The sequence below is a fragment of the Lentinus tigrinus genome (genome assembly GCF_003813185.1).
Source record: "Lentinus tigrinus ALCF2SS1-7 unplaced genomic scaffold L226scaffold_13, whole genome shotgun sequence".
Classification (NCBI taxonomy): Eukaryota; Fungi; Basidiomycota; class Agaricomycetes; order Polyporales; family Polyporaceae; genus Lentinus; species Lentinus tigrinus.
Genome location: NW_027137922.1, coordinates 377534 through 399937, shown reverse-complemented (window position 1 = coordinate 399937; position 22404 = coordinate 377534). Strand labels below are relative to the sequence as shown.

Genomic DNA, 22404 nt, shown 5'->3' with positions numbered 1-22404 from the left:
CCAGCTGTTTCGTGCGGTGCGCCAAGCAGCGCCAGGAACTCTGCCCCAGCGGTGGAAGTTCTGGCAGTTCATATCATGATGTGCACGTCGAGATCACCAGACTAGGCGACTTATGCTCGCGCGATGCGATTGGTTACCATGTGGTGGTACCGCTCAGAGCAGCCGGCGCTTGTGGACGGAGTTCAGGAACAGCATGCAATGGGGTGACGCTGGGCGACGGGTGTTGAGCGCGGGATAAGAACACCGAAACGATAGAGCGGAAGCGGGTGCTCACCGTGATCATCTCGGGCTGCTCGCCATCATGGGCGGTCTGGCGTGTCTTCTGACGAGTGTGTCCGGATACGAAGGTGAACATGCAGAGTGCGCACGGGCGGCGTGCTAAGTTTGCTTTGCGGTGTCTATAATTACGAGCATCTCTGACTTCGCGAGCGCAGCTTGTGATATGATTTGCAGAGGGGTCGTTGGGCTGACGTTTTGATCAATCCGAAAGTGTTGTATTGCGCCCGTCGAGGCGTTTGTTCTGTGAGCCGGTTCCCTGGTATGCAGTGCGTGTGCTCATTGGCCGCAATCAGTGAACATTGATATGTATGTCAGTGCAGGAGTTCCAGCTTCCCGCGCCCAGGGCCGTGTCCTCCCCCTCCCTCGGAAGAACATAAGATGAAGTCCTGAGCGTGTCCTCGCCGGAGAGGCCTGTCGATCGACCATGCAGGGTAGACATGGCTGTCGATTGGTGAGAGGAGGAGGACGTGCTGAGAAAGGGGAGATACAGATGTCGAGGCGTTACTATGGGGATAAGCAATCTGCCGGTTTCCCCGGACCAGGAGTACGGTATGGGAGCAGCAGCAAATCAGCAGTCCGCCCGTAAAAGGCCACCGACCGCCCGTTTCGTCCCTCCATCCCCCCCTCCCTTCCTTCCTCCGCCTTTTTTCGGTGCTCAAGGTACGTCTCTCGGGCTCCCCAGCGACCAACGTTCGCTGACCTCGCCCAAACTCTCCAGTCACTTCGGGCTGCCCGGTAGCGCCCCTGGACCACTTCCATTCGTTTCGGCATCGCCCAACTCGTCCTCCAGCAGGCTTTCAGACTCCGGCAGTAAGCAATCCAGCGTTTCATTATGCCTTCGTTCGCCTCTCTTCTCGCCTTCGCGGCCCCCTTGATGGTCCTCGGTGCCCCTGCTCCTGTCAAGCGGGACACGGCCACCAACCTCCTTGTCCTTAGTGAGTCTGTCCTACCGTCTTTCTTTGTCCTGGCGCTCAAACTCGTTGCGGCCTTCAGAGTTCGCGGACGTCCTCGAGCAGTTCGAGTCGCAGTTCTACCAGCAGGCACTGCAGAAGTTCCAGGCCTCAGACTTCACTGCTGCCGGCTTCGTCTCTGCACAGGTCCCCGTCGAGCAGTTCACCCAGATCCAGGCTGATGAGGCGGCACACCAAACCGCGCTCGAGGTAAGCACCTTCATGCGGAGTTCGTGATACGTCTCTCATTTGTCTGCGTGCCCGATTAGGCTACCATCCAATCCCTCGGCGACTCCCCCATATCGAACTGCTCATTCAACTTTGGCAACGCTCTTAACGATGTCCCAACGATGGCCGCGACGGCGCGTGTGGTAGAGAACTTGGGCGTGTCTGCGTATCTGGGAGCTGCTCACCTCATCGACGACCCCGTGCTCCTTACCGCGGCAGGCTCGATTTTGACTGTGGAAGCCCGTCACCAAACGATCCTCAACGTCCTCAGCAACGGTGCCTCGATCCCCCAGGCCTTTGATGTCGGGTTCCTTCCCAATGAGGTCCTTGCGATCGCAGGCGCGTTCATCTCCGGCTGCGACCTCGGCGTTCCTGGTACGTTTCAGGTCTCGCATCCGTTGTGGGACATCGCTCAACGAGTCTCTAGCCAACCAGCCACTTACCATCACGAACACCGGTGCTGCTCAGCCCGGAACGCTCCTGACGTTCTCCTCTCCCGCTCTCAACGGCTCCGTTGACGTATGTCATTCTTACCCTGTGTTCGTTCGGCAGCTGACTAATGCTGTCTGCGCAGACCTCGACTCTGTTCTGCCAGATGCTCGTCGGTGGCATGCCCACTTCAATCTCTCTGCCTCTCGACCAGTGCATCGTTCCTCAGGGTGTCGAGGGCCCCGTCGGTCTCTTCATCACCGCTGACAACCAGCCCCTGAACAACAACGTTCGCGATCGTGCGACCCAGGCCGTCCTTGCCGGCCCGACCATGGCCTTCATCGACACCCAGAAGCAGCAACTCTCGCAGCTCGCCCTCTCCGCTGGCTCCAGCGACAGCAACAACAGCTCGAACGGCAGCAGCACTGACGTGTCGACCACCACGATCTCTCCCTCGGAAGCAAGTTCGATCATCGCGAGCGCATCGTCAGTGAACGCTGCCGCACCGACCGACTCTGCTGCTGCTGCATCTGCCACCGACTCCGCTGCTGCCGCGTCCGCGACGGACGGCGCTGTGGCTGTCTCAGGTAGTTCAGCCTCTTTCTCTGCGGGTGCTGCGGCCCCCACCGGCGCCGCGACGGAGTCTGACATGACCGTCGTTGAGTCGCCGGGCACGCGCAACATCGCGACCGGTTCGATGGGCGCCATCACCATTGACGGCTGGCAGTCTTAAATTCGCACTAAGTTATCCTCTTTCGTTCGCTGTTGTAGGGCGGCGCGCACAGACGGACGTTCACTGTGTATAGGGGTTAGCGACGCGGACACTCATGGACATGGACTCTCCACCCCAAGGACTCTCTACTACCTCACTCACGCTATCAAGCGCAGGCTTTTGATAGATAGGCGTCTTCTAGGCATACTGGTTTGCTTTTGTTCTAATTTTTTCGTTCGCTTTTCTTGCTCTACGATCTACACTGCCATCTGCTGCTTCGACGAGAGGGATTCGAGATTGGTCCACTTATGTACCTCTTGTTCATGTATGGTACACTAGTACTTGACCTTGACCCGATTCTTCGCCCGTCACGAATGTGCCTGCAGTCGCCGCTGTGCGATGTGGTCCGAGGTGTTGCCCTCTTCTGGCTTGGGCCTCTTCGCTGGTAAGCACCTTCAAGCAGTACTGATCGCTGTGATTGCCGCATTAGAGTCCCGTATGTGATCCGCCCTGCAGTCTTCTGGATTGACTCGACACGCCACATAGCGACGATGATCTTCACTAGGTTATGAGATGTCCGGAACTCATGTACTCAACAATGATCCGCTGCATACTCCGTGTAGGCTCAATATGGTGCGCTCTCGCATGCCGCTACGTAGCTTTCTGACTGACGTGTATACATAGATGATCATGGAGCAGCGCGACGTGCCATAAGTAACGTCGCTCGCCTTGTGCCATGGCTTTTTCAAGCAAGCTGGCGCAACACTCAGGCCTTTCCCAGGTGTATCTAAGTACTTGTCCTTGCTCGTCTCACACTATGTTCACGTCCCTCGCTTCAGAGCGTAACTCGCCGTTTGATTCCCTCAGCACACCGTCGACTTCGCAAACATTTGTGAATGCCAAGTCCGGCTCTCCTACCAGCCCCCATTTCACCCCTTCACCTTTCAAGTCGCCCAATTCTTCCCAATCATTTGTCCCTCCCAGCTCTCAGACTGGGAGTCCTGCCCATCAATTGATACCGGAACCACCGAATGGCACGTTACGGGCCTACGGAGGATATATCCGGGAACCCCACCGTGACGACTACGAAGCCGCGAAGGTACGCAGGTGTGAATCTGGGTCATAATGTGCTGGTGCTTAGCGACCTTGACAGCTATTTATACGAGAGCTAGTACGCAAGGAACTCGATGTGCAACTCGCATGGAGTCAGCAGAAGGCGACGGCAAGGCGTATAGTCTTCACTGTGAGTTAGGCTTACGGAATTTCCCTATGGACCTTTCTTTTATTCACGCCGCGTTGTCTCCAGGTGATCGCGTCGTATCCAGTCTTTCTGAAATATGCCAACAAGTGGCCAATTCTATACTACGCTTATCAGTCGCACTGCCGTTTCCGAACTGAAGCCCGGCGGGAGGGTAGAGTAAGTGCTCGCAGGAAGGTGCGGGTGCCAGTGAGTGATCATTCGCTAGCAAGATAGCAAGCAGGTTCACGTCTACGAGATAGATCGGCTGTGGTGTTCCCTCCTCAACCTATCCACGATCGCCCGGCTCACAGACGACCGTTCCAACTACACTTCCCAGCAGACCGCCGTGCTATCCTTCCCAAGGCTTGCCTACTGTATGAGTCTGAACAAGCTCCCTGCATTTTTGTCCCGCTGACCTCCGTCGTGTAGACTCAAACTCTCCATGTTGAGTCAAGCGACCGCGACCGCGGTGCTGACCATGCATCCATGACGTTCAGGGGCAGGAAGGAGGTCGAAATGTTCTTGCAGACACTTCCTCTGCAACTCGGTGCCCTCACCGACCGATTTGTGTCTGCAGGGCTGAGCAGTCAGGCGCGTTTGCAGATAATGGCTCAATGGACTGTCGCTGATCAGGAGACGTTCCTCCGACGTGAAGTCAGCGTAGATGCTTTTGTGTCCAAGTTAGTGTGTGATGCCCTCCGGCCCAGCTTCCGAGTCAATACTATGTAAGAAAGAGTTATGAACGAAGCAACATGATTGAAACCTTTTGCATACCAGCCGATGTATCTCGGGACGACCAACAAGAGGAGTTGGAGCTTGTAAAATACTGAATCAACAAAAACTCTGGCCAACGCCGGGATCGAACCGACGACCTTGGCGTTATTAGCACCACGCTCTAACCAACTGAGCTAGCCGGCCATACAACCAAAGGCAATAACAAATTATAGCAGCGTCTTGCAGTAGCGTCTATTGTTGAGAGCCGGGTGCGCGCCACGATGGCCTCGGCGTGAAGTGGCTGGGACAAGCAAGTCGGGGAGGCCTTGAGCCGGCTGCTTGTTCTCTTCCCTCTGCCAACCACCCTCTATGGCGACGTTCGCGAACTACCCTTGGACGGCCGGCAAGCACGAAGTGGCCATCGGGAACTCACTTGCGCGAACCCTCAAAGCCCGGAAAGGTGTGCCAGTCGATGCTAAGGCTGCGAAGTACTCTCGAGAGTTCTACTCCTTCCGGTGTAAGTGATCACTTGTGCACCCTCGAATGGCTCAGGAGAATCTTACGCTTGATTAGACAACTTCAAGCCCGAATCCGTAGATACCACCAAGGCTGGGACTATCGAAGTGAAGAAGACGGAGACCGGATCTTCGAACGTCACGGTAGTCCGCCCCAGCACCCAGGTGCGTCATGCTAGACTCTTTCAAGACCACCCGACCTTCATCTCGATTTCAATGCTAGAATGAGCACGGAGTGAACTACACCGGCACTGAGACAAATGCTCGCGAGTTCGACTGCGTTCTCATATATGACGAACAGACCGGGGTACGTCCACCATCTCTTTCCCTCAACATTCCTCCAACTCGCCACCCCAGACCTTCCTGCTGGAGAAACTGGACACTATGGTTGTTCTCCAACACGATCCGAAGACTGTCCGTACGCCTCGATATGCTGGTTCCCGTGGGTATATTCGTACATCTCCCATAACCGCCGGTGGCTGAAGCCTTGTTCAGCCGCACCCGTAGCGCCACCACAGGCGTCGGCGTCATCATCATCGTCCAGCGCGCCTCCACCGCCGCCAGAAATTGCACAGCGGCAAGAAGAAGAGGAGAGTGAAGGCGAAATACCCGAGCCCAAGGCCAAGGCCCCATCCAGACCTTCCGTGCCTGCAAGGCAGCCGAAAGCGAAGCAGACCGCGCCTCCGCGTTTATCATCCCCTAAGGCATCCGCGCCCGCGCCCGCGCCCTCACCAAAGCCAGCGCCTGCTCCTAGACCTGTTGGCCGCTCTGTCCATGGTCTACCTGCGAAACCCTCGCCAACCACTGCTCCTGCGAAGTCTAAGACGAAGCCGCCAGCATCTCCCATCCCACCGACGCCTGCTGAGACGAAACCGAAACGTGAACGTCCTGACGAGGAGACATTAGAGATCCGTCGCCCGGGACCACCAAAGAAGCCCAAGCTTGCACAAGCAAAGAAAGAGGCACCTCCCAAGCAACCCGTCTCGTTGTCTTTCCCAGACTCGTCATCTGCCGTGTCCTTGCCTTCAACGCTCGCAGCATCTGCGGTTCCGACCGCCGCCCAGTTGCCTGTGCCTGCGCCACAACCCATCACGACGACAGCCGCTGTGTCTGATTCTGAGGAGGAAGAATGGGACGAGGTTCCGTCAACCATCGCTCCGGTGCAGCCTGCAGTGCCGCCGCCTGTGTCGGCGCCAGTCATCGAGATGGAGGAGATTGAGTTCTCCCTTCCCGCATCTGCCCCACCTCCTGCTCCAGTTCCAGCTCCGCAGGCGGATGAGCCAGAGGGCGAGGAGATTGATATGGACGCCTTCGAGGAAATGCTGAACGACCAACTGGGGGGCAACCCCGCGGAGGCCGAGCAAGAAGGCGAGGACGAAGACGACTGGCTCGCGGGCGCGGTGTCGCCTGTCGCGGAGCGCCAGCCGTTGAGTCTGAACCAGTTTGCTGGTGGAGGCGTCGACTTCGGCGACGATGACGAGTACTCGAGCAGCGATGATAGCGATGACGACTGAGTGCTGAGCTCAGAGCTGTGGCCATGAACGGTGATATAGAATCCGACGTGATTATACCATACTTTTGTACATGTAATGATACCTCTGGATGTCGTCGGTACTGCTGGATTGTACTATACCTAGATGTGAAAGAATTGCCTTTGAATACCCTCTTCGCCTGGTCACTGTCGCCGTCTCTGCGGTCCCTAGTGCAGGACACCTATAGGTCCGGGAAGAACGTCTTTGCAAAGCGTTCTGCGAGTATCTTGTGGACACTGGACGTAGCGTGTATGTCGTCCAGCCAGATCCCACCGCCTTCATCCGTGACGTCCTCAACAGTGTAGCCGAACTCCTCCGGGTCGTCAAGAACCTCTGTCAACGTCTTGTGCGTCGAGTAGAGGAAGACCGAGGCTCGAGAACTCGACTCGGCGAACTCGGCGACGCGCGTGCGCAGGGACTCGTTCCAAACCTCAACTCGCGAGCGCATCGTGTCCTCCGAGTCGGTGGCTTGCGCTGCAATGGGGCTACGTCAGCCGCATTGTGCCTGGATGGAGTTCGCTTAACCTTTTTACCTCCAGGCGTGCGGTCTATGGGGATCACATCCATGAAGATGAAGTTGCGTGCGCCAGCTTTCACGTACAGGTCGTGTGCTGCATCCAGCAGCTTCTCAACGATCTCGTCGAGGTCGTCCTCGTCCGTCGCACCGCAGTCGTTAATGCCCAGGTGAAGAACTGCCCACCAGACCAGCCGATCATGCGCATTGCATATGGTCAGATTCATACGGCACGCGTATATGAACCCGGGCACGCTGCTCACCGAAAGATGTACGTGAGGGGTCCAGTGGTGGATCAGACTGCGGGGAGCGTTTCGGCGGAAACTTAGCGAAGAACTTCGTCAATTGCGTCTCCAAATCGTCCTCGGTCGTCGACCCAGGGAAAGAGAAGTTGTGGAATGCTGTTATGCGGTCTCCTAATCGGCATTGTAAGTGGTCCACCTACATATACATTCCAACGTCAGCTCGCTTGGACACGGTGCTGGTGAATGTCAGTTTCCTTACCCATGTCGCGTTGCCTGCCGCGTCTTCTTCGTCCTCGTCGTTCGGTTCGGGCTCTGTTGTGGCTGGAGTGCTGTACGAGTCTCCGCTATGGAAACATAAACACAAGGGACACAGGGCATTTCTTTTGGAAAACGGCGCACATACAAAACTACCACGTTCTTCAAGGATGTTATCCCTGACCAGGACGTGCGGGGGCAATTGAATATCAACAGTGTGTCTGAGAAACCGCCGTAAGCAAACATCCCTGAGACATCCTGACATGCCTCCCATGGCATAAAAACCTACCGTTAGTATCTGTAACGGGAGCACATTGCACTGGGTTGGCTCTTCTAGCAACTTTGCTGGGGCGTTCTTCAGGTTCGCTGCCGTCGCGTTCACTGGCAGAGCTTTCAGTAGACGGTGCCTCATGCGAGAAAGTGCGTTTCAGTGACATAAAGGAAGCTCGGCTGCACGACTCTGTTGACGACGGTATGAATCGAAAGGTAGACTGGTGATGGAGGTAGCGTCTTGAGTAGATGTCGTGTGGCGCTGGCAGATGCCGTGCAGAACGCGTCCAAGCGAGGCGCGGTCACATGATCATAGAGATACTGAGGCCCAGGCCCCAGACCGCGATTCCCGAACAGTTCGCACACTGCCCTTCGCGTAATCGTTCCTGGGACTCACAAGGTTACATATGTTGGAGTGCTGAGCGTATAACCTCTGCCGAGGAACGTTTGAGCGCAGAAAAGAGCCTAGAAGTCATCGAGTCGCTCCTCACCCTTCGCTGGGCAGGCAGGCCCATAAAGGGGGCTTCCACCTGATTATACATGCCATGTCACTTAGAAGTAGGTACTGATTGTCCTATGTGAATGCGTGAATGAACATGGACAGAAGATGCATCAAAGTGCGGTATCGAGGCGGTGCGAGCATAGGGGATAGAGTACGTACGGGGACTGGGGAGCGAGGAAGGAGTCGTGAAGAATCGTAACAATACAATAAAATATACCATGTATAGTACACACAATGTGACCAGCAAACAGCGCGTGCGTTTGGCGGCGGAGGTGACATCTAATAAACGGGGATATGATGTGATACAACGTGTGGCGGATGTGAATGCGAAGTTATAACAGTCAAAGGCAAGCGCAAGCGCGACGTTCCACTAACCGATACAAACTAGTCCACCCGCATCGGTGACATTGGCGTCTCCATCAGGTCATGGTCTTGCTCCCTCGTAGATTGGGTGAGCGGACTCCCACCATGCGCTCCGATGCCTGCGATGCCGCCGTCCGCCCCGCGCTTGTGTCTCCTCCCGAGCAGCGTGGCACCCTCCATGTCAAGTTCGAATCCCTTCGTAGCGCCGCCTGTCCTCCTACCACGGTCACGCTGTCCCGCACGACCATCGTAGGCGTCGCCCTGGACTGCACGCTTCGCGGCCATCTTCGCGCCAGCGCCTGAAGGTGGCTGCATCACTGATACGCTCTCCTCTTCTTCGTCGCTCTCGTTGAGGTTTTGGAGGAAGCCACGATTTGCACCGCCCTTCTGTGCACGCCGCCGGGCTCCCTCTTCCTCCATCCGGTGCACAGCGTACGTGATGTCGAACGCCTCCTTGAGAGTGGCCAGGCCCGGTGACCGTGCCTCCCGGACACCGCCGCGTGCCTCTGCCAGAAGTGGAGAGTCGAGGGCCCGTGGTACGCTGCTGAAAGGTGTAGGCTGCGGTGGCGGTGCGGGTGCGGCCGTTATCCACGGGTGTGTGAGGAACTCGTCAATCGTATATCGCTGGGCAGGATCAACACAGAGGAGATGCGTGATGAGATCCTTGGCTATTTCAGGGTCAGCAAAGTGAGCTCCGTCAAACGAAGACAGCAGCGTACCTGAGTTGCTGATGGAGTCCCACCATGGGCTCAAGAATGTGTAATGTCCACGCGCGACCTTCTCGGTGAGGACGTTAATACTCTCGTCGTAGAATGGTGGGAAGCCGCAGAGCAAGGTATAGAGGACGCAGCCAAGCGCCCACATGTCGACGCTCTTGCTGTACCGCTCATCCTTGACGATCTCGGGCGCCGTATACCCCACCGTACCGCATGGCGTCATCGTCTGCTCGTCCCAGACCACCTTGCTGAGGCCGAAGTCTGCAATCTTGACTTTGCCGATGCCACCACCGCCAACACCGGGTATGAACTCGCCCTCGTCTTCCTTCTCCTCTTCGAACTGCTTCGGGGGTGGGTTCTTGGAAAGGACGATGGGTATACGGTCGAAAAGAAGGTTCTCCGGCTTGATGTCCCGATGAACCACACCGCGCTCCTCGTGTAAGTATCGAATGCCCTGAGCGACCTGGACGATGACGTGTCGTGCGAGGTTTTCGCTGAAGTATGTGAGCTTGACGATCTGATGGAAAAGCTCGCCACCCTCCATCACTGCGAAATGCATCCGTTCATATCAGCAGGACAAGACGTACGTCACGGAAACACGTACGCTCGAGCACTAAAAAGTAATGCTCCAGTGACTCGAAGAATGCCAAGAGCTTGACGATTGATGGATGATTGATTCCACGCATGATTTGAACCTCTGGAGCGAATGTCAGAGGGACACTGTGCGAGCGTGACAGGGGTACATGCCTTTGAGGATGTTCGCCCTCTACGCAGTATTAGGAATAACGTCAGCCTTGAGACCAACATACGCAAATGAGATGCACCTCTGTGACCCGCGGTTTCTTTTTGAACTCGCGGTTCAGATGCTTCTCGCCGGCCTGCAGACACGGCGCACAAGACACAGGTACATGATGAATTAAGAAGGCGGGGGAAGAAGGAGCGGAACACTAACCTGAGAAGCACTCAGTTCATACTTGCGCACGACCTTGACTGGAAACAAGCACGTCGATCCACATGTGGCAGCGAACGACCAACGTCGGTGGGCTTACCTGCGACTTTCTGGCCAGATCGGAGATCGATGGCCTTGTAGACGTTTGAAAATGCACCGCTGCAGGGGAATAGTCAGTCAGTCTGTTGCATCACGCACGATATCAAAGCGGAGGATAGACAGAAAATATGTCATGTCCGATGAACTGTAGAAACGACCGCAACCTGAACAATCGAGCCACCGACATCGTCGGACGCGTCCTGACACTCGCGATCAGCAGCTTATGGGACGGAGGCCTCAGGGCGGAGCGGTGTCGGGAGCTATGATGACATAGCGCGCGTATGGTGATGACTCTAGCCAGCCAGAAGACGAGGAACGGATAGAGCGGAGGGATGTATCTAGGCACTCACTCGCCCATCTTCTCTAGCAATTTGTAGTTCTCGAGGCCTTTGTAGACAGGCATCTTGCCCTTGGCTTCGCGTTCCTCCTGGACGATTTGCTCGACGTGGTCCTTGTATTTCGGAGACGACTTCTGAGTTTGCTGTTGTTGCTGAGCTTCTTTCTGCTGACGGCTCTGCTGCTCGGCAGCACGCTGTTGTTGTTGTTGTTGCTGCTGCATCTGGGACTGGGCATAGGCGTGCTGGTAGGCTGCATCGTCCTGCTGCCTCGAGGAGTGGTGGTTCTTTCCATGACGGATTAGATCTGATGGGCACGGAGTGAGTGAAACTCCGCCAGAACGCGGTGTGCAATGAACTGACTCTTGAACGCGTCGACTACGCCAGTTCCGGTGGGCATGGCTGGTGGAGTGGGTGTATGCGGGGGTGCGGACGGAGACAGAGACGGAAGAAGAGTGTGGCTGGCAGTGGGCGGGGGCGGACAGGAGAGATTTGAAGGCAAGGCAAGTGAGGCTGCTCCATGCCGTCATCCAAAGTTCACTACGTCATCGCACTCGCTCACTCAGCCTGTCCTGGTCCACCATGCGCAGCGCGCCTGGCTGCCCGCCGCATGCGTCTCTCAGTCGCAGTCAACGCTCCACCGACGACAGATTTCCCCGCACGGGCCCTTGTTGCTCCTCGCTCCTCCCGCCCCTTGAGACGCGTCCGTCACCGTTCCTCCCCACCGCGTCTTCCTCGTCCCCGCCGGGCCCAGGCCTCTTCGCAGCTATTTTCAAGCAACACTCGACGCTCAAGACGCTCCCGAACGCGGCGATCGTCGACAGTGCCCATCGCATGGACGTGTCTCACCCACACATTCACATATCCTTCCCCGTCGATGCAACTCTATCGCTGGATATGGACGGACGTGACAGTGTGCCACTACTCACCCACTCATGATCGCACCATGAACGGCTTCTGGTTCCATCCATGCACCACGGGGCGCGTCTGCACCCATCCTAACCCCCTGTGAAGAGAGCTAAGTGAGTGAATACATAGCAGGTTCGTACGGTAGATAAGCATGTCGACTATATGATACAATGTCCTAGAACAAATATGACGCGTCGTGGAGTCGCCCGCGCAGGCAACCTCACTTGTCGCCCTTGAACTGCTTCTGCATGGCCATGAGCGACTGCACCATGTCCTATGGAGCAAAGGCCGCAGTGTCAGCCACAACGCTCGATGGAGGCTCCAGTCGTCACGGAAGCGTACTAACCTTGGACTGCAGATCAATTCCCGCCTCCTGGAACGCCGCCGCCATCTTCATCGCGCTCTCGCGGATTTCCGTCTTCATGAGCAGCCGGAACATGTCCATCTTGCTCGGCATCTGCCCAGCATGCACATCCACGCCTGGAGGAAACGACCCACGGATTCAACAAGACCGGGAGACGCACCGAAGCAATGCAGACTCTGATTCAGTACTACATAACGTGCCACGCATGCACGATGGAACGCACCATTGTTTTGGAGCAACGTAACAAACTCCTTGATGTTATCCAGCACCTCCGGTTTGTCCTGCAAGAGCCTCAGCAGCTTCTGTTGCTGCGTGAACATGGCCTGAAGGTTAGGGTCCTCATTGGCTTGCCTCCGTGATGTTGTCGAAAACGACCGAGATGACAGCACTTCACGCGCTTGGGGTGGTGATCTCGAGGGTGCTGGAGAGTGGGTAGAGGTCGCTAGAGGTGCGTGACGTAGAGCGGACGTGTGCGCGAGTCGTAGGGCAGGGATGCCAATTGCGCGAGTAAACGGAACATGTGGAATGCATGCGCGACAGATCATGGTGGGCGTACGTGACGGGAAGCGTAGGTGCAGGAGAGGAGCAGACGGGCAACAAGGCTAGGACTATGACTGAGCGGAAGCAGGAGTACGGTAACGTCGAGCTTGAGTACGGGGCACGACACGTGGGAGTGACCGCATCGCGAGGGGACGCGTCGTGCCGGCCCCGGGCACGATCGGCGGCATTCGGCCCGATAGGGTGACTCTGTCACATTCTCAGTCTGTCACGCTATACAGTTGATTCCCACGGCCAGCCGTCCGCCAAAGATTTGGGTACGCGCTGCAGCGGTCATCGCCAACGACAAGCAGCCCTCAAGACTCGACAAACTAACGAAAAAGACATGAGGTTCGTATGTTCCGTCGTACTGCGCGGGCTTAGCGTGCTGATCTGCGACCACGAACAGCGGAAGCAAGCTTTCAGTGTCAAGCGTGCGGGGTTCCATCAAGGAGCTCCTCGCCGAGTCCAACGGCGAGAAGAAGCGCAACTTCGTCGAGACCGTCGAGCTCCAGATTGGTCTCAAGAACTACGACCCGCAGCGTGACAAGCGTTTCTCGGGTACCGTCAAGTGCGTTCTGTCCCATCTCTCTCTGACCTTGCAGTCGATGTGAACCCGGTGTTTCCGTGCAGGCTTCCCCATGTCCCCCGCCCCCGCATGTCCATCTGTATTCTCGCTGATGCTGCGGACATCGACCGCGCCAAGCAGATCGACCTTGAGTACAAGTCCGTTGATGACTTGAAGAAGTGCGTATTCGTCCCGCCTACCCATCCCATCCCGCCTGCAATTTACCGCAGTGCTTACACGACCCCCTGCATTTGCCTAGGCTCAACAAGAACAAGAAGCTCGTCAAGAAGCTCGCCAAGAGCTACGATGCTTTCCTTGCCTCCGAGGCCCTCATCAAGCAGATCCCCCGTCTGCTCGGTCCCGGTCTCTCGAAGGCGGGCAAGTTCCCCACGCCCGTCTCGCATGCTGAGGACCTCTCGAACAAGCTGAACGAGGTCCGCTCGACCATCAAGTTCCAGCTCAAGAAGGTCCTTTGCTTGGGTGTCGCCGTCGGCCACGTCCAAATGACCGATGACCAGGTTCTCGCCAACGTCATGCTGAGTGCGTTTTCCTCTCCCTTTCACCTTTTATATGCGGCGACTGACACTGACCCACTGCGTTCATAGGCATTAACTTCCTCGTCTCCCTGCTCAAGAAGAACTGGCAGAACGTCAAGTCGCTGCACATCAAGTCGACGATGGGCAAGCCGATCCGTCTCTACTAGACGGTCTCCGGCTTCGTCTATGCTCGCGGGGAGGACGCTCGGGCAGGACACGATCACGCGCAGGCTGCTATGCAACACGGCCCGCACGCTTATACCAACAGCTTTGGGAGGGCTGGAGCTGATTGGGAGCTGACAGTCTGTGTCGTGACTTGTGCTTCTGCTTGACATCTTCTCTGTTTATGGCCATATGTATCATGGGCTTTTCCGTCGTATGTAGCAATACCATCCATGAAACAGAACACACTGGATAATCTCTCTGAAACGATTCGAAGCATCATACAAGTGGTATAGTGACCTTCCTACTGGCCTAATCCAACAGATATAACCCGAAAGCAGACACGACAGCGAGACTACGAACTACAGTCCGACCTTTTCCTTCGCTGCGAGCACCAAAAACTCTAAGAAATGAGAGTCTAACAAAGAACTGGGTAATGGTTCCTTTTCACCCCGTGAATTTGAACACAGCCATGCGCTCGACACCTCCGCAGAACTCGAAGCCCGCATCTCCCGGGAGCGGGCAGAGCGAGTTGCACTCGGCCTCATCCATCTTCTGGGAGTCCGTCGCAAGACCGCCGTTGCTGCACTGGCACGTCCCGGCGTTCTCGACCCCTGCAAATGTGAAGCCGAGGCGCGAGCACGCCTGCAGGCACTGGTTGATGAGATCGAGGTTGGTAGCGAAGGGAGCCTGCGCGGAGGAATCCGTGAGGGCGGGCGTGTCGGGGGTGTCCGCGATGCAGCCCTGGTAAGCCCAGCTCCCCGGACGCAAGGCAAAGATCGTATAGACCTGAAAGTAGCAGCAGCACATAACGCGGACATCAGCGGACTTCGAAGAGGGATCTGGATGAATGGGTGAGCCGTACCTGAATACGCCAGGAGCCGCCGCAAGCGAGGGTACTGTCGCCCGCGCAGGCGACGTTGCAGTCCGAGTCCGGGGCCTTCTGCAGGGCGTCGTTGAGCCCCGTCCCGCAGTGGCACTCGTTCCCGAACTCGACGCCCGCGTAGCCGAACCCTTGCGCCGCGCAGGACTCGATGCACGACGCGGGCGTGTTGTCCGCGGTCTGCGTCGTGATGTCGCCTGCGATGATGCGCTCGGGGTTGTCGACGGCGCACGAGGCGAGCGTTGTCCAGTTGAGCGGGATGTCGGGCGTCGCGAACGAGTACGCGAAGCGGGCGAGGAGGAGGATGACGAGGAGCGTGAGCGGAGAGGACGCGGGAGCGAGGCGGGCCATGGTTCGGGGAGCTACCGTTGCTTGGCAGGTCTGGGAGGGTGTCAACCGGCACTATGCTATGACCCGAGGAGAGACCGATTGCATACGGCTGGCGTTTTATGCCTGGCGATGAGGTACGAGATGCAAGGGTAGCACGTCAGTGAGAACGAGAGGCAAGTATTTCGAGGACAACTTCTGAAGCGACAGTCATCGAAGAACGTCGCTCAGCAGAACAGACCGGCCAGACTGGGGATCCGCATGGGTACCGAGGCGGACGCCGTTCGGTGTGGAAAGAAACTTGCTGAAGGAGTACGCAGCCGCCGGCCAAAGACCACAAGCAGTTCATCGGGGAAACGGTGGAAGGCTGAAGAATCCGACCCTCGTCGCTATCAAAGTGGGCGTCGTTGTACAGCATGCGAGCCCGAAGAAAGGGGTGCGAGTCCGACTGGGCAAGATACCGCCCGAGGGTGATGGGCAGGTACGCACGTCGGTGGAAGGGCGGACATGACGGCTTCCGACGGTAGCGTACCTGCGGGTCCAATAGCCATCAGTAGAGATGGATCACTCGTTCCTGCTGCTACTCAATCTGTTGTTCTATAGGTGGGATGAAGGCGGCCAGGAAGGTACGGTGTCAGTTGCAGCCGAAGAACAGGGGGCGGATTTGTAAGTGGACTCACTAGGAGTGGAACGAACGGCACAATGAGCTCGGTGACTGTATGGCCGGCTATGTCAAAATTTGGCAGAAGAGGGTCCCAGTCAAGTACGCCATCGAATACGTGAGCTGGGATAGCAAATATGGATGGATACATGCTGCCAACAGAGTCACGACCGTCGTCCTTCAAGTTCAAGTTGCCAGACAAGCACTCACCCTGGTAGTTCTTCCTGTTTGGCGCTGTGTCCGCAAGCGATGGAGGTGAGCGTGGTGCTGGACGGTTTGCTGATCTCACTCGGAAGAGTGCGAGGTGGTCAAACATGAACGCCCCTTCGATTCCAGTGAGGGCCTCGCTTTCTCAGGTAAGTGGTTCCGCATTAGGTAGCCTAGACGCTGTCCTTGTCGTGTAAGCGCTTAAGCGCTTACCTCGCGCTGCCACTACTTCTGCCACTGCCACCGCCCTAGTAGCTTCTCTTCATCATGAATTCTCTCGTCGACCCCGCAGAAGACACCACCATTCTATCCTACGATGACCCAATCCCTCCAGACCCCGGTGCTACTGTAGCTGAATCCAGCGACAGCACTGGGCGTTCCTTGGCAGATCGCATTTCCAGTACCAAAGTCTACTTACTCTCCGACGCCTCCAAACCTCGAGTCGGAAAGGTGCGCTTGCAACGGCAATACGCATCATCGCGTGGGACCTGATCTGGGAGACTCCGTCCTCCATTCTCTTCTATTCCATTGGGCCACCATTGTCATGTGGTGCAGCGTCGACACGACGAAGATGAAGACGGGTCTCAGGACATCGACATGGACGAGCCAGGTACGTATTGCTTCATTCCCACAGCCGACACGGAGGGGCTCATGACGCGTGCAGAGTCCCAACTCAGGGACAACGCGATCCTACTTCATGGCGCGCCCATCTCCCACCTACCCACTTCCAACATCTTCGCGTACGCGACACACTTCGACGCGCGTCCCATGGGCCTTGAATGGGTTGACGACACCACGTGCGTTCTAGTGTTCGAATCCAAGAGCGATGCGCGCGCGGCCTTTCGCGTCCTCCAAAAGTCGCTCGCCGAGGAACCGTCGCTCGAAGACAATACCGTCACCGCTAAACCCATTCCCGTGGCCATATGGCCCGCGGAAGACCGCATCAACGCGACACTTGGGATGGGCGAGGGTCTGAAGGGTATCTTGCGGATGCGGTGGGCGCGGACGGAGGACGTGAAGAAGCGTGGGGCGAAGAAGGAGAGCGAGTTTTACAAGAAGTACGGGCAGAACGCAGGGAAGACGTTCGAAGAAGGTCCCCCGCCCCCCAAGAAGCGGCGACCAGGAAACGATCCCATCGCGGAGGCGGAGGAGAGGGCGAAGCTCGACGACGAGTTGGACAGGTTTCTGGCGGAGGATGAGGATGCACCACCACCGTCACCACCATCGAGGATGCGCTCCGACCACATGGGAACGGACGGACGGACGTTGCTAGAGCGTACCTCGCAAATCCGTGCACACCCTGACTCGCTTGCGTCCCGTGTTATGGCGGAGCTCCCTCGACGGTCGCGTCCGGGGGATGGGGGAAGGCGGGACTTGGAGGACAGGTTCACGGATCCTCACACACGCCGCGGGAGGGGTGGAAGGGATGGCAGGGAGAGGACACACGAGAGGAGACCACCACGACCCAAAGCTACCCAGGAGGAACTGGACGCAGAGCTGGATGCTTTCTTGAATGCCAAGGACTGAGCTGGTGAGCTCGTGTAATATATTGGAATGACCGTACTGTATACTTGCTGTAATGTAGATATATGCCCTGTATCACCGCAGACAACAACCCTCACTCGTCTTGCTATTCGTCGTACAAGCTCGGAGAATTTGTGTGGGATGGTCGGGAGAAGGACGCGTGCAGAAGTGATGTCACCGTCGTACAGTGTCGTGAGTAAGCTACTTCGGTGTCATCGTCTTGAGCTACGAAACACTTGAGTTCTCCCACTTATATGGACGATACACGTTGTACGACAACGTACCTGTAGACCATGGATGCCCTGGATTTCCTCTTTCAAAGTCTGGTTGACAAGCCTCTGCTGCTTCACTAGTGACAGGCCCTTGAACTCGTCGCTAGCTATGATGATGTTGTAGAACGTCCCGCATCCCCCTAGGAAGCGACCCAGCGACACTTAGCACATGTTTCCAGTGTTCACAACATGCATGCTCACCGGAGACGTCCTCGACATGCAGTTCAGTGGGCCTGAACTTCTCAGTGAGCTTGTCGTGTATCACCTTCTCCCCCTCCGTCGCGAAGTTCGCTTGCGCCGCGTACCACCGTGCAAATGCAGTCGCGGGCCTTCCCACCAATGCGGGGCGCGCTATTCGCCGAGCGAGGGCAAGAGAGAACATGGGGGGATCTGGACACAGCTGGAACGCGTCCAACTTGTGCGAGTACGGCAGACGCACATCGCGCTGACGAACCAGACCGGCGCGTCCGCTTGCACGCGCAAAATATCCCCGATCGAGGCTCCCGACAGTTACCGCACCACGTCTGTGGCTGCTGGTCGCGGCCTGGCATCGCTCACAACTCTCTCCTCGACATCCACCATCACCTCGTCGACGCACAGGAGACCGGGATGTTCGCCGGACTGTGCGCCCGAGGCGTCGCCCTCGAGTGCCGCTCTGCCACGCTCGCGCACCTCCCGCGTCAAGGCTTAGGGTCTCTCCGCTTCCTCCACCAGACATCCCTTAAGCCGTCCTCATTCCCTTCATTATCTCGCGCGAGTGCACCAGCATGGTCCTTGAAGAGACCTGCGTTGTGGAGCTCAAGTAGGAGCCTTGCTCTCCGTGCAGCTGCTCCCCGCCGTGCGTTCGACCCTCGTTTCTTCTCCTCAAATGCGGCGGAGGTCCCTGCGCAGGAGCTCCCGGTACTGTCACCACCCGCGGTTGGAGGCTGGCTGCTTGGGTCGGCCGTGCTGGTCTTTGCGGTCATCGTTGTTGGAGGTGTAACCCGTCTGACGGAGTCCGGCTTGAGTATCACGGAGTGGAAGCCCATTTCTGGCATCCTACCTCCCATCACGCAGGCGCAATGGCAAGAGGAGTTTGAGAAGTACAAGGCCACCCCAGAGTTTAAGCTGTATGTTATACCACAATCTCGAGGTCTGACCGTGCGCTGAACCCCTGGTGAACAGGCTAAACCACTCCATGTCTCTGCACGAGTTCAAGGAGATCTTCTACATGGAATGGGGCCACCGTGTCCTCGGTCGTATCATCGGTATTGGTTTCGTCGTCCCGCTCGCCTACTTTGCCCTCCGGAAACGCCTCACCGCGACCCTGCCCAAGAACCTCTTCGGCATGGCCCTCCTCATCGGAGCTCAGGGTGCCCTTGGATGGTATATGGTCAAGTCGGGTCTCGAGGACTCACTTATGGAAACCCCGGGAGCTGTTCCCCGAGTGTCACAGTACCGTCTTGCGGCTCACTTAGGCACGGCCTTCGTCCTGTACGCGGGCATGTTCGGCACGGGGCTCTCTGCGCTCATGGACTGGCGGTACGCGAAGAAGGGCTCCTGGAGCGGACTCACGGACGGCTCAAAGTGGAAGGAGATCCTCGCCAACCCGAACGTCAAGCGTTTCGCGCGGAACTCGAAGCTGCTCACTGGTCTGGTGTTCTTGACTGCGCTGTCCGGTATGTCACCTCTGTTAGATCAACCACTCCTCTTCTGACGCCTTGCGCGCAGGTGCGTTCGTGGCTGGTCTCGATGCGGGTCTGCTGTACAACGAGTTTCCGCTCATGGGTGGCCGCCTTGCGCCCCCATCTGACGAGCTTTTCGACCCTGCATATGCGAAGAGCCCTGACCGGTCGGACCTCTGGTGGCGTAACATCTTCGAGAACCCGACGACCGTGCAGTTCGACCACCGGTGCTTGGTACGTAGCTGTTGCAACGCAACATGAAAGTACAAGGACTGACTGCCACCATCCAGGCGATCACTACCTATATCGCAACTGCGGCACTGTACGTATCAGCGCGCAACCCGGCGTTGAGGGCCGTCCTCCCGCCCTTGGCGAAGCGGATGGCGACCGCTGCATTCGCGATGGCAAACGTCCAAGTGCTCCTCGGCATATCCACGCTCTTGTATTTGGTCCCGATCCCCCTCGCTGCCGCCCACCAGGCAGGCAGTGTGGCGCTGTTGACGACAATGATCCACCTGCTCATCGCTCTGCGGAGACCTGGTCAGGCCGCAAGGGTTTGGCGGCAGGCGTTGCAGAATAGCAAGAAGAGCGTCCACTAATCATCACCATTCCTCTTTCCCGGAGGATTTACCTGTAGAGCATATAATTATCGCTGTATTTGCTTTCGAGTATCACCATGCATCACAACTCATACACCGCACCCACACTTCTGTGATGTCCAATAGCGAAAGCCGTTGCAGTCGTATCTAGTTTTACAAGGTATTGTCTCAACATGCGCTCGCTCATTCGCCCATCTGCACATCCTCTTCCCCCGTCCCGGCGCCTGCAGGTGCCGGGGGAGGTGCCTGCGGGGCCGCCCCCTCAGCAGTCTCCTTGGGAATCATGCTGTCTAGGTAGACCTGGATGACGTCGCCCTCGAGTATGCGGAAGTTGCCCTCGGGAGTGACGTTCTCCTCGTGCGCGCCACCGGGCCCGACGATGCCAATGGAGGTGTTGTTGATCGTGAGCTCCTTGTCCTGCTGCAGGGTTTCACGGAGTGCATGAAGACCGTGCTTGATAAGTTCCTCCAATGTGCCTGTATGACGATAATATTGAGCAACTTCAACCGGGTGGGAGGGGGAAGAAAACAAAGACGCACAGTCTGCGAAGCTCTCGTAGTGCTTCTCGAGGTATGTCTTGGCACTCTGTGACCGTGCGCCGATAGACATAGCGTAGTATTCATATGAGTTGCCAGATGGAGAGAACTCGTAAAGGTGAGGGCCCTGCTTGTCCTGGCCGATCACGAGGAGACCGACACCGTAGGGACGACGGCCGTATTCTTGGGTGTTAACCTGTGCCTCTGCACGTACATCGTCAGAGGTCACAATGAAGAAATGACGAAATTGACTGCAACGCACTGTCTGCGATCGAGCCTACGAGTCGGTTCACTGGTGCCGGGCGGTTGAAGAGCATACGAGAAGACATTGCTTGTTGCCGCATGAAGTTACTGGGCATTGTCGTTGGGGAGAGTACTAAAGAGTCATAGGAGCACAAACGCACCTCAATACACGCGCATCGGACGTGAGACCAGCAATCGCAATCCCGACATGGTCATCTATTCGGTACATCTTCTGCTGGTAGGACGCGAGCTCCCCAAACGATCGCTGGGGTGAAGACGCGTCAGTCCTCGTTGTCTCCATCTAGAGCGAGTGATGCGCACCTTGAGAGCCAAGAGGATAGCATGCGTCTTGGAACGCAGGCCCACTGCGGCAGATCCTTGCTTCACGGCCTCGAGGGCATATTCGACCTGGTGGAGACGTCCCTGAGGGGAGAAGACGGTGTTATCGGAGTCGTAAGTGTTCCTGAACTATTCCCCTATGTAAGCAAAATTCCCAGAGGTGCTGTCGTAGGTCATACCATGGCGGCGGTGGGGGAGAGGTAGGAGCAAGGAGGAGGATGCGCAAGCGCCGCGCGCGTGTGGGCTGAAGGTGACGCGTCGCGGACGCGCAAGGGTTGCCTTTCCTGGGAAAACTCATTATGGTAGGGCTAGCGCTCGGCGGCGGCTTGAACTTGGACTTCGACCACGATATACGCTCGTCGCTCTCCTCACAAGACCCTTCGCCCGTGCTGTGTGCCATGGATACAATAACTTGCAATTTGTCGCTCAAACTGACTACATAGTTGACTGCGCAAGCGGCCTCGTCTCATACAGCGCAAGCGGGATTCCAGGCCTCTCCAAAGACTTTACCTATGTGCTCCAACGGTCATGGTGCCTTATATGCCGTATGGGGACAGCAGCAAGATCAACATGTCAGTATTGCCTTGTTCAGTATTGTGTAGTAGCAGTCTTATAGACTAGCACAGGTGGCCAGTCAATGCAGAGAAGCAAGGTCCCGGCCATGCCTGACCAGACAACGTCCCTGCTGACAACATGCAACTCACTTCAAGAAGTATAACAAGGGTCCGTTCTCTGTCCCCACAGTGTATCGCCGGTGGATCCTGTCCTGGACCGCCTCTGATGTCACAGGTACGGGAGTCGACGACGGAGATCATCCCATAGATGTCGTCATCGGCAAGCGATGCTGCCTTATAACTCCCGCCGGTTACACCTGCACGCCTCGATACCCCTTCGGTTCTGAACGTAACCCTCTCCTTGTTCCCCCGAAGTATGTCGGCGGCCGGCGCTAACAGCCCGTCGTCTAGACTCATGTCGGTGAGTTCTCCTAGACATATCATCGTCCTGTCAGTGCTAGACTCGAAACGCAAAGGAATACCCACCACATTGGTCGCTGAACGGGCTGGACTGATGACGAGTGCTTTCGATAGCTGCATTGTGGTTCGCTACACACCACCAAGATTGTCCTTGGTGCGTCATGGATCGGAGTTCGGCAACTGACCCGTAGACGGACCTACAGGACGGACGCTGTGCATACCCTGGTGTCATGGGCTGGATGCGGCATCAAC

The 22404-nt window shown here is 57.0% G+C and overlaps 13 protein-coding genes and 1 non-coding gene across 14 annotated transcripts; 7 read left to right on the top strand and 7 right to left on the bottom strand.

The window, feature by feature from the left end:
- Window positions 1–1153: 1153 nt before the first annotated feature.
- On the top strand, window positions 1154–2619 carry L226DRAFT_571394 (uncharacterized protein; the record flags this gene model as incomplete). The annotated part of the gene is made up of 5 exons (XM_067684548.1): window positions 1154–1214; window positions 1273–1439; window positions 1499–1832; window positions 1885–1976; window positions 2032–2619. The coding sequence occupies 5 exons, from the start codon at window positions 1154–1156 to the stop codon at window positions 2617–2619; spliced, it is 1242 nt and encodes a 413-aa protein (XP_067535082.1).
- Window positions 2620–2951: 332 nt separating this feature from the next.
- On the top strand, window positions 2952–4770 carry L226DRAFT_76414 (uncharacterized protein). Its single transcript, XM_067687223.1, has 6 exons — window positions 2952–3231; window positions 3283–3697; window positions 3752–3841; window positions 3905–4045; window positions 4099–4212; window positions 4268–4770. Exons 2-6 carry the CDS (start codon window positions 3335–3337, stop codon window positions 4565–4567), a joined length of 1008 nt encoding a protein of 335 aa, XP_067535081.1. The 5' UTR covers window positions 2952–3231; window positions 3283–3334; the 3' UTR covers window positions 4568–4770.
- Window positions 4683–4756, bottom strand: L226DRAFT_t127. The gene has a single exon. It is a non-coding gene; the product is annotated as a tRNA-Ile (tRNA).
- Window positions 4771–4901: 131 nt separating the features above from the next.
- Window positions 4902–6738, top strand: L226DRAFT_535387 (uncharacterized protein). Its single transcript, XM_067680897.1, has 5 exons — window positions 4902–5069; window positions 5126–5232; window positions 5291–5374; window positions 5425–5509; window positions 5563–6738. The coding sequence occupies exons 1-5, from the start codon at window positions 4922–4924 to the stop codon at window positions 6579–6581; spliced, it is 1443 nt and encodes a 480-aa protein (XP_067535080.1). The 5' UTR covers window positions 4902–4921; the 3' UTR covers window positions 6582–6738.
- L226DRAFT_582184 (uncharacterized protein) lies at window positions 6437–7859 on the bottom strand (the record flags this gene model as incomplete). Its single annotated transcript, XM_067685547.1, has 5 exons — window positions 6437–7073; window positions 7133–7291; window positions 7377–7554; window positions 7618–7702; window positions 7762–7859. The coding sequence occupies 5 exons, from the start codon at window positions 7857–7859 to the stop codon at window positions 6781–6783; spliced, it is 813 nt and encodes a 270-aa protein (XP_067535079.1). The 3' UTR covers window positions 6437–6780.
- Window positions 7860–8332: 473 nt separating this feature from the next.
- L226DRAFT_553173 (Pkinase-domain-containing protein) lies at window positions 8333–11329 on the bottom strand. The gene is made up of 9 exons (XM_067682911.1): window positions 11211–11329; window positions 10863–11154; window positions 10514–10572; window positions 10417–10454; window positions 10289–10342; window positions 10212–10230; window positions 10069–10161; window positions 9468–10010; window positions 8333–9416 (listed from the first exon to the last, which is right to left on the bottom strand). Exons 1-9 carry the CDS (start codon window positions 11245–11247, stop codon window positions 8770–8772), a joined length of 1782 nt encoding a protein of 593 aa, XP_067535078.1. The 5' UTR covers window positions 11248–11329; the 3' UTR covers window positions 8333–8769.
- L226DRAFT_76274 (uncharacterized protein) lies at window positions 11211–12100 on the top strand. Its single transcript, XM_067687222.1, has 3 exons — window positions 11211–11350; window positions 11438–11869; window positions 11936–12100. Exon 2 carries the CDS (start codon window positions 11458–11460, stop codon window positions 11857–11859), a length of 402 nt encoding a protein of 133 aa, XP_067535077.1. The 5' UTR covers window positions 11211–11350; window positions 11438–11457; the 3' UTR covers window positions 11860–11869; window positions 11936–12100.
- Window positions 11777–12837, bottom strand: L226DRAFT_535385 (uncharacterized protein). Its single transcript, XM_067680896.1, has 3 exons — window positions 12344–12837; window positions 12103–12236; window positions 11777–12030 (listed from the first exon to the last, which is right to left on the bottom strand). The coding sequence occupies exons 1-3, from the start codon at window positions 12663–12665 to the stop codon at window positions 11977–11979; spliced, it is 510 nt and encodes a 169-aa protein (XP_067535076.1). The 5' UTR covers window positions 12666–12837; the 3' UTR covers window positions 11777–11976.
- Window positions 12838–13003: 166 nt separating this feature from the next.
- Window positions 13004–14039, top strand: L226DRAFT_613344 (60S ribosomal protein uL1; the record flags this gene model as incomplete). The annotated part of the gene is made up of 5 exons (XM_067686497.1): window positions 13004–13008; window positions 13067–13228; window positions 13291–13404; window positions 13485–13765; window positions 13831–14039. The coding sequence occupies 5 exons, from the start codon at window positions 13004–13006 to the stop codon at window positions 13926–13928; spliced, it is 660 nt and encodes a 219-aa protein (XP_067535075.1). The 3' UTR covers window positions 13929–14039.
- Window positions 14040–14370: 331 nt separating this feature from the next.
- On the bottom strand, window positions 14371–15157 carry L226DRAFT_463562 (WSC-domain-containing protein; the record flags this gene model as incomplete). The annotated part of the gene is made up of 2 exons (XM_067675795.1): window positions 14371–14712; window positions 14789–15157. The coding sequence occupies 2 exons, from the start codon at window positions 15155–15157 to the stop codon at window positions 14371–14373; spliced, it is 711 nt and encodes a 236-aa protein (XP_067535074.1).
- A 1441-nt stretch (window positions 15158–16598) lies between these two features.
- Window positions 16599–17528, top strand: L226DRAFT_545944 (uncharacterized protein; the record flags this gene model as incomplete). Its single annotated transcript, XM_067682381.1, has 2 exons — window positions 16599–16611; window positions 16666–17528. 2 exons carry the CDS (start codon window positions 16599–16601, stop codon window positions 17526–17528), a joined length of 876 nt encoding a protein of 291 aa, XP_067535073.1.
- Window positions 17529–17726: 198 nt separating this feature from the next.
- Window positions 17727–18179, bottom strand: L226DRAFT_523344 (bola-like protein; the record flags this gene model as incomplete). Its single annotated transcript, XM_067678811.1, has 3 exons — window positions 17727–17750; window positions 17810–17937; window positions 17999–18179. 3 exons carry the CDS (start codon window positions 18177–18179, stop codon window positions 17727–17729), a joined length of 333 nt encoding a protein of 110 aa, XP_067535072.1.
- A 108-nt stretch (window positions 18180–18287) lies between these two features.
- Window positions 18288–20170, top strand: L226DRAFT_613340 (COX15-CtaA-domain-containing protein). Its single transcript, XM_067686496.1, has 4 exons — window positions 18288–18906; window positions 18962–19455; window positions 19508–19695; window positions 19752–20170. Exons 1-4 carry the CDS (start codon window positions 18407–18409, stop codon window positions 20058–20060), a joined length of 1491 nt encoding a protein of 496 aa, XP_067535071.1. The 5' UTR covers window positions 18288–18406; the 3' UTR covers window positions 20061–20170.
- L226DRAFT_487262 (20S proteasome subunit) lies at window positions 20112–21418 on the bottom strand. The gene is made up of 6 exons (XM_067677188.1): window positions 21358–21418; window positions 21161–21307; window positions 21001–21104; window positions 20859–20947; window positions 20600–20800; window positions 20112–20536 (listed from the first exon to the last, which is right to left on the bottom strand). Exons 1-6 carry the CDS (start codon window positions 21358–21360, stop codon window positions 20244–20246), a joined length of 837 nt encoding a protein of 278 aa, XP_067535070.1. The 5' UTR covers window positions 21361–21418; the 3' UTR covers window positions 20112–20243.
- Window positions 21419–22404: the final 986 nt, after the last annotated feature.

Excerpts from the sequence above, each read along its gene's own strand:
- L226DRAFT_76414 (XM_067687223.1), top strand. The coding sequence starts at position 3,335 with ATGGCTTTTTCAAGCAAGCTGGCGCAACACTCAGGCCTTTCCCAGGTG. Across the intron at positions 3,698-3,751 it reads ACGACTACGAAGCCGCGAAG|CTATTTATACGAGAGCTAGT; the intron begins GTACGCAGGTGT and ends CGACCTTGACAG. Across the intron at positions 3,842-3,904 it reads CAAGGCGTATAGTCTTCACT|GTGATCGCGTCGTATCCAGT; the intron begins GTGAGTTAGGCT and ends CGTTGTCTCCAG.
- L226DRAFT_535387 (XM_067680897.1), top strand. The coding sequence starts at position 4,922 with ATGGCGACGTTCGCGAACTACCCTTGGACGGCCGGCAAGCACGAAGTG. Across the intron at positions 5,375-5,424 it reads TATATGACGAACAGACCGGG|ACCTTCCTGCTGGAGAAACT; the intron begins GTACGTCCACCA and ends TCGCCACCCCAG. Across the intron at positions 5,510-5,562 it reads GCCTCGATATGCTGGTTCCC|CCGCACCCGTAGCGCCACCA; the intron begins GTGGGTATATTC and ends AGCCTTGTTCAG.
- L226DRAFT_553173 (XM_067682911.1), bottom strand. The coding sequence starts at position 11,247 with ATGCCCACCGGAACTGGCGTAGTCGACGCGTTCAAGA. Across the intron at positions 10,573-10,862 it reads TTGCTAGAGAAGATGGGCGA|CGGTGCATTTTCAAACGTCT; the intron begins GTGAGTGCCTAG and ends ATTCCCCTGCAG. Across the intron at positions 10,011-10,068 it reads TTACTTTTTAGTGCTCGAGC|TGATGGAGGGTGGCGAGCTT; the intron begins GTACGTGTTTCC and ends TGCATTTCGCAG.
- L226DRAFT_76274 (XM_067687222.1), top strand. The coding sequence starts at position 11,458 with ATGCGTCTCTCAGTCGCAGTCAACGCTCCACCGACGACAGATTTCCCC.
- L226DRAFT_535385 (XM_067680896.1), bottom strand. The coding sequence starts at position 12,665 with ATGATCTGTCGCGCATGCATTCCACATGTTCCGTTTACTCGCGCAATT. Across the intron at positions 12,237-12,343 it reads TACGTTGCTCCAAAACAATG|GCGTGGATGTGCATGCTGGG; the intron begins GTGCGTTCCATC and ends CGTTTCCTCCAG. Across the intron at positions 12,031-12,102 it reads GAATTGATCTGCAGTCCAAG|GACATGGTGCAGTCGCTCAT; the intron begins GTTAGTACGCTT and ends TTTGCTCCATAG.
- L226DRAFT_613340 (XM_067686496.1), top strand. The coding sequence starts at position 18,407 with ATGTTCGCCGGACTGTGCGCCCGAGGCGTCGCCCTCGAGTGCCGCTCT. Across the intron at positions 19,456-19,507 it reads GTTCTTGACTGCGCTGTCCG|GTGCGTTCGTGGCTGGTCTC; the intron begins GTATGTCACCTC and ends CCTTGCGCGCAG. Across the intron at positions 19,696-19,751 it reads AGTTCGACCACCGGTGCTTG|GCGATCACTACCTATATCGC; the intron begins GTACGTAGCTGT and ends GCCACCATCCAG.
- L226DRAFT_487262 (XM_067677188.1), bottom strand. Across the intron at positions 20,948-21,000 it reads TCCGATGCGCGTGTATTGAG|TAACTTCATGCGGCAACAAG; the intron begins GTGCGTTTGTGC and ends GACAATGCCCAG. Across the intron at positions 20,801-20,858 it reads CGTAGGCTCGATCGCAGACA|AGGCACAGGTTAACACCCAA; the intron begins GTGCGTTGCAGT and ends ATGTACGTGCAG.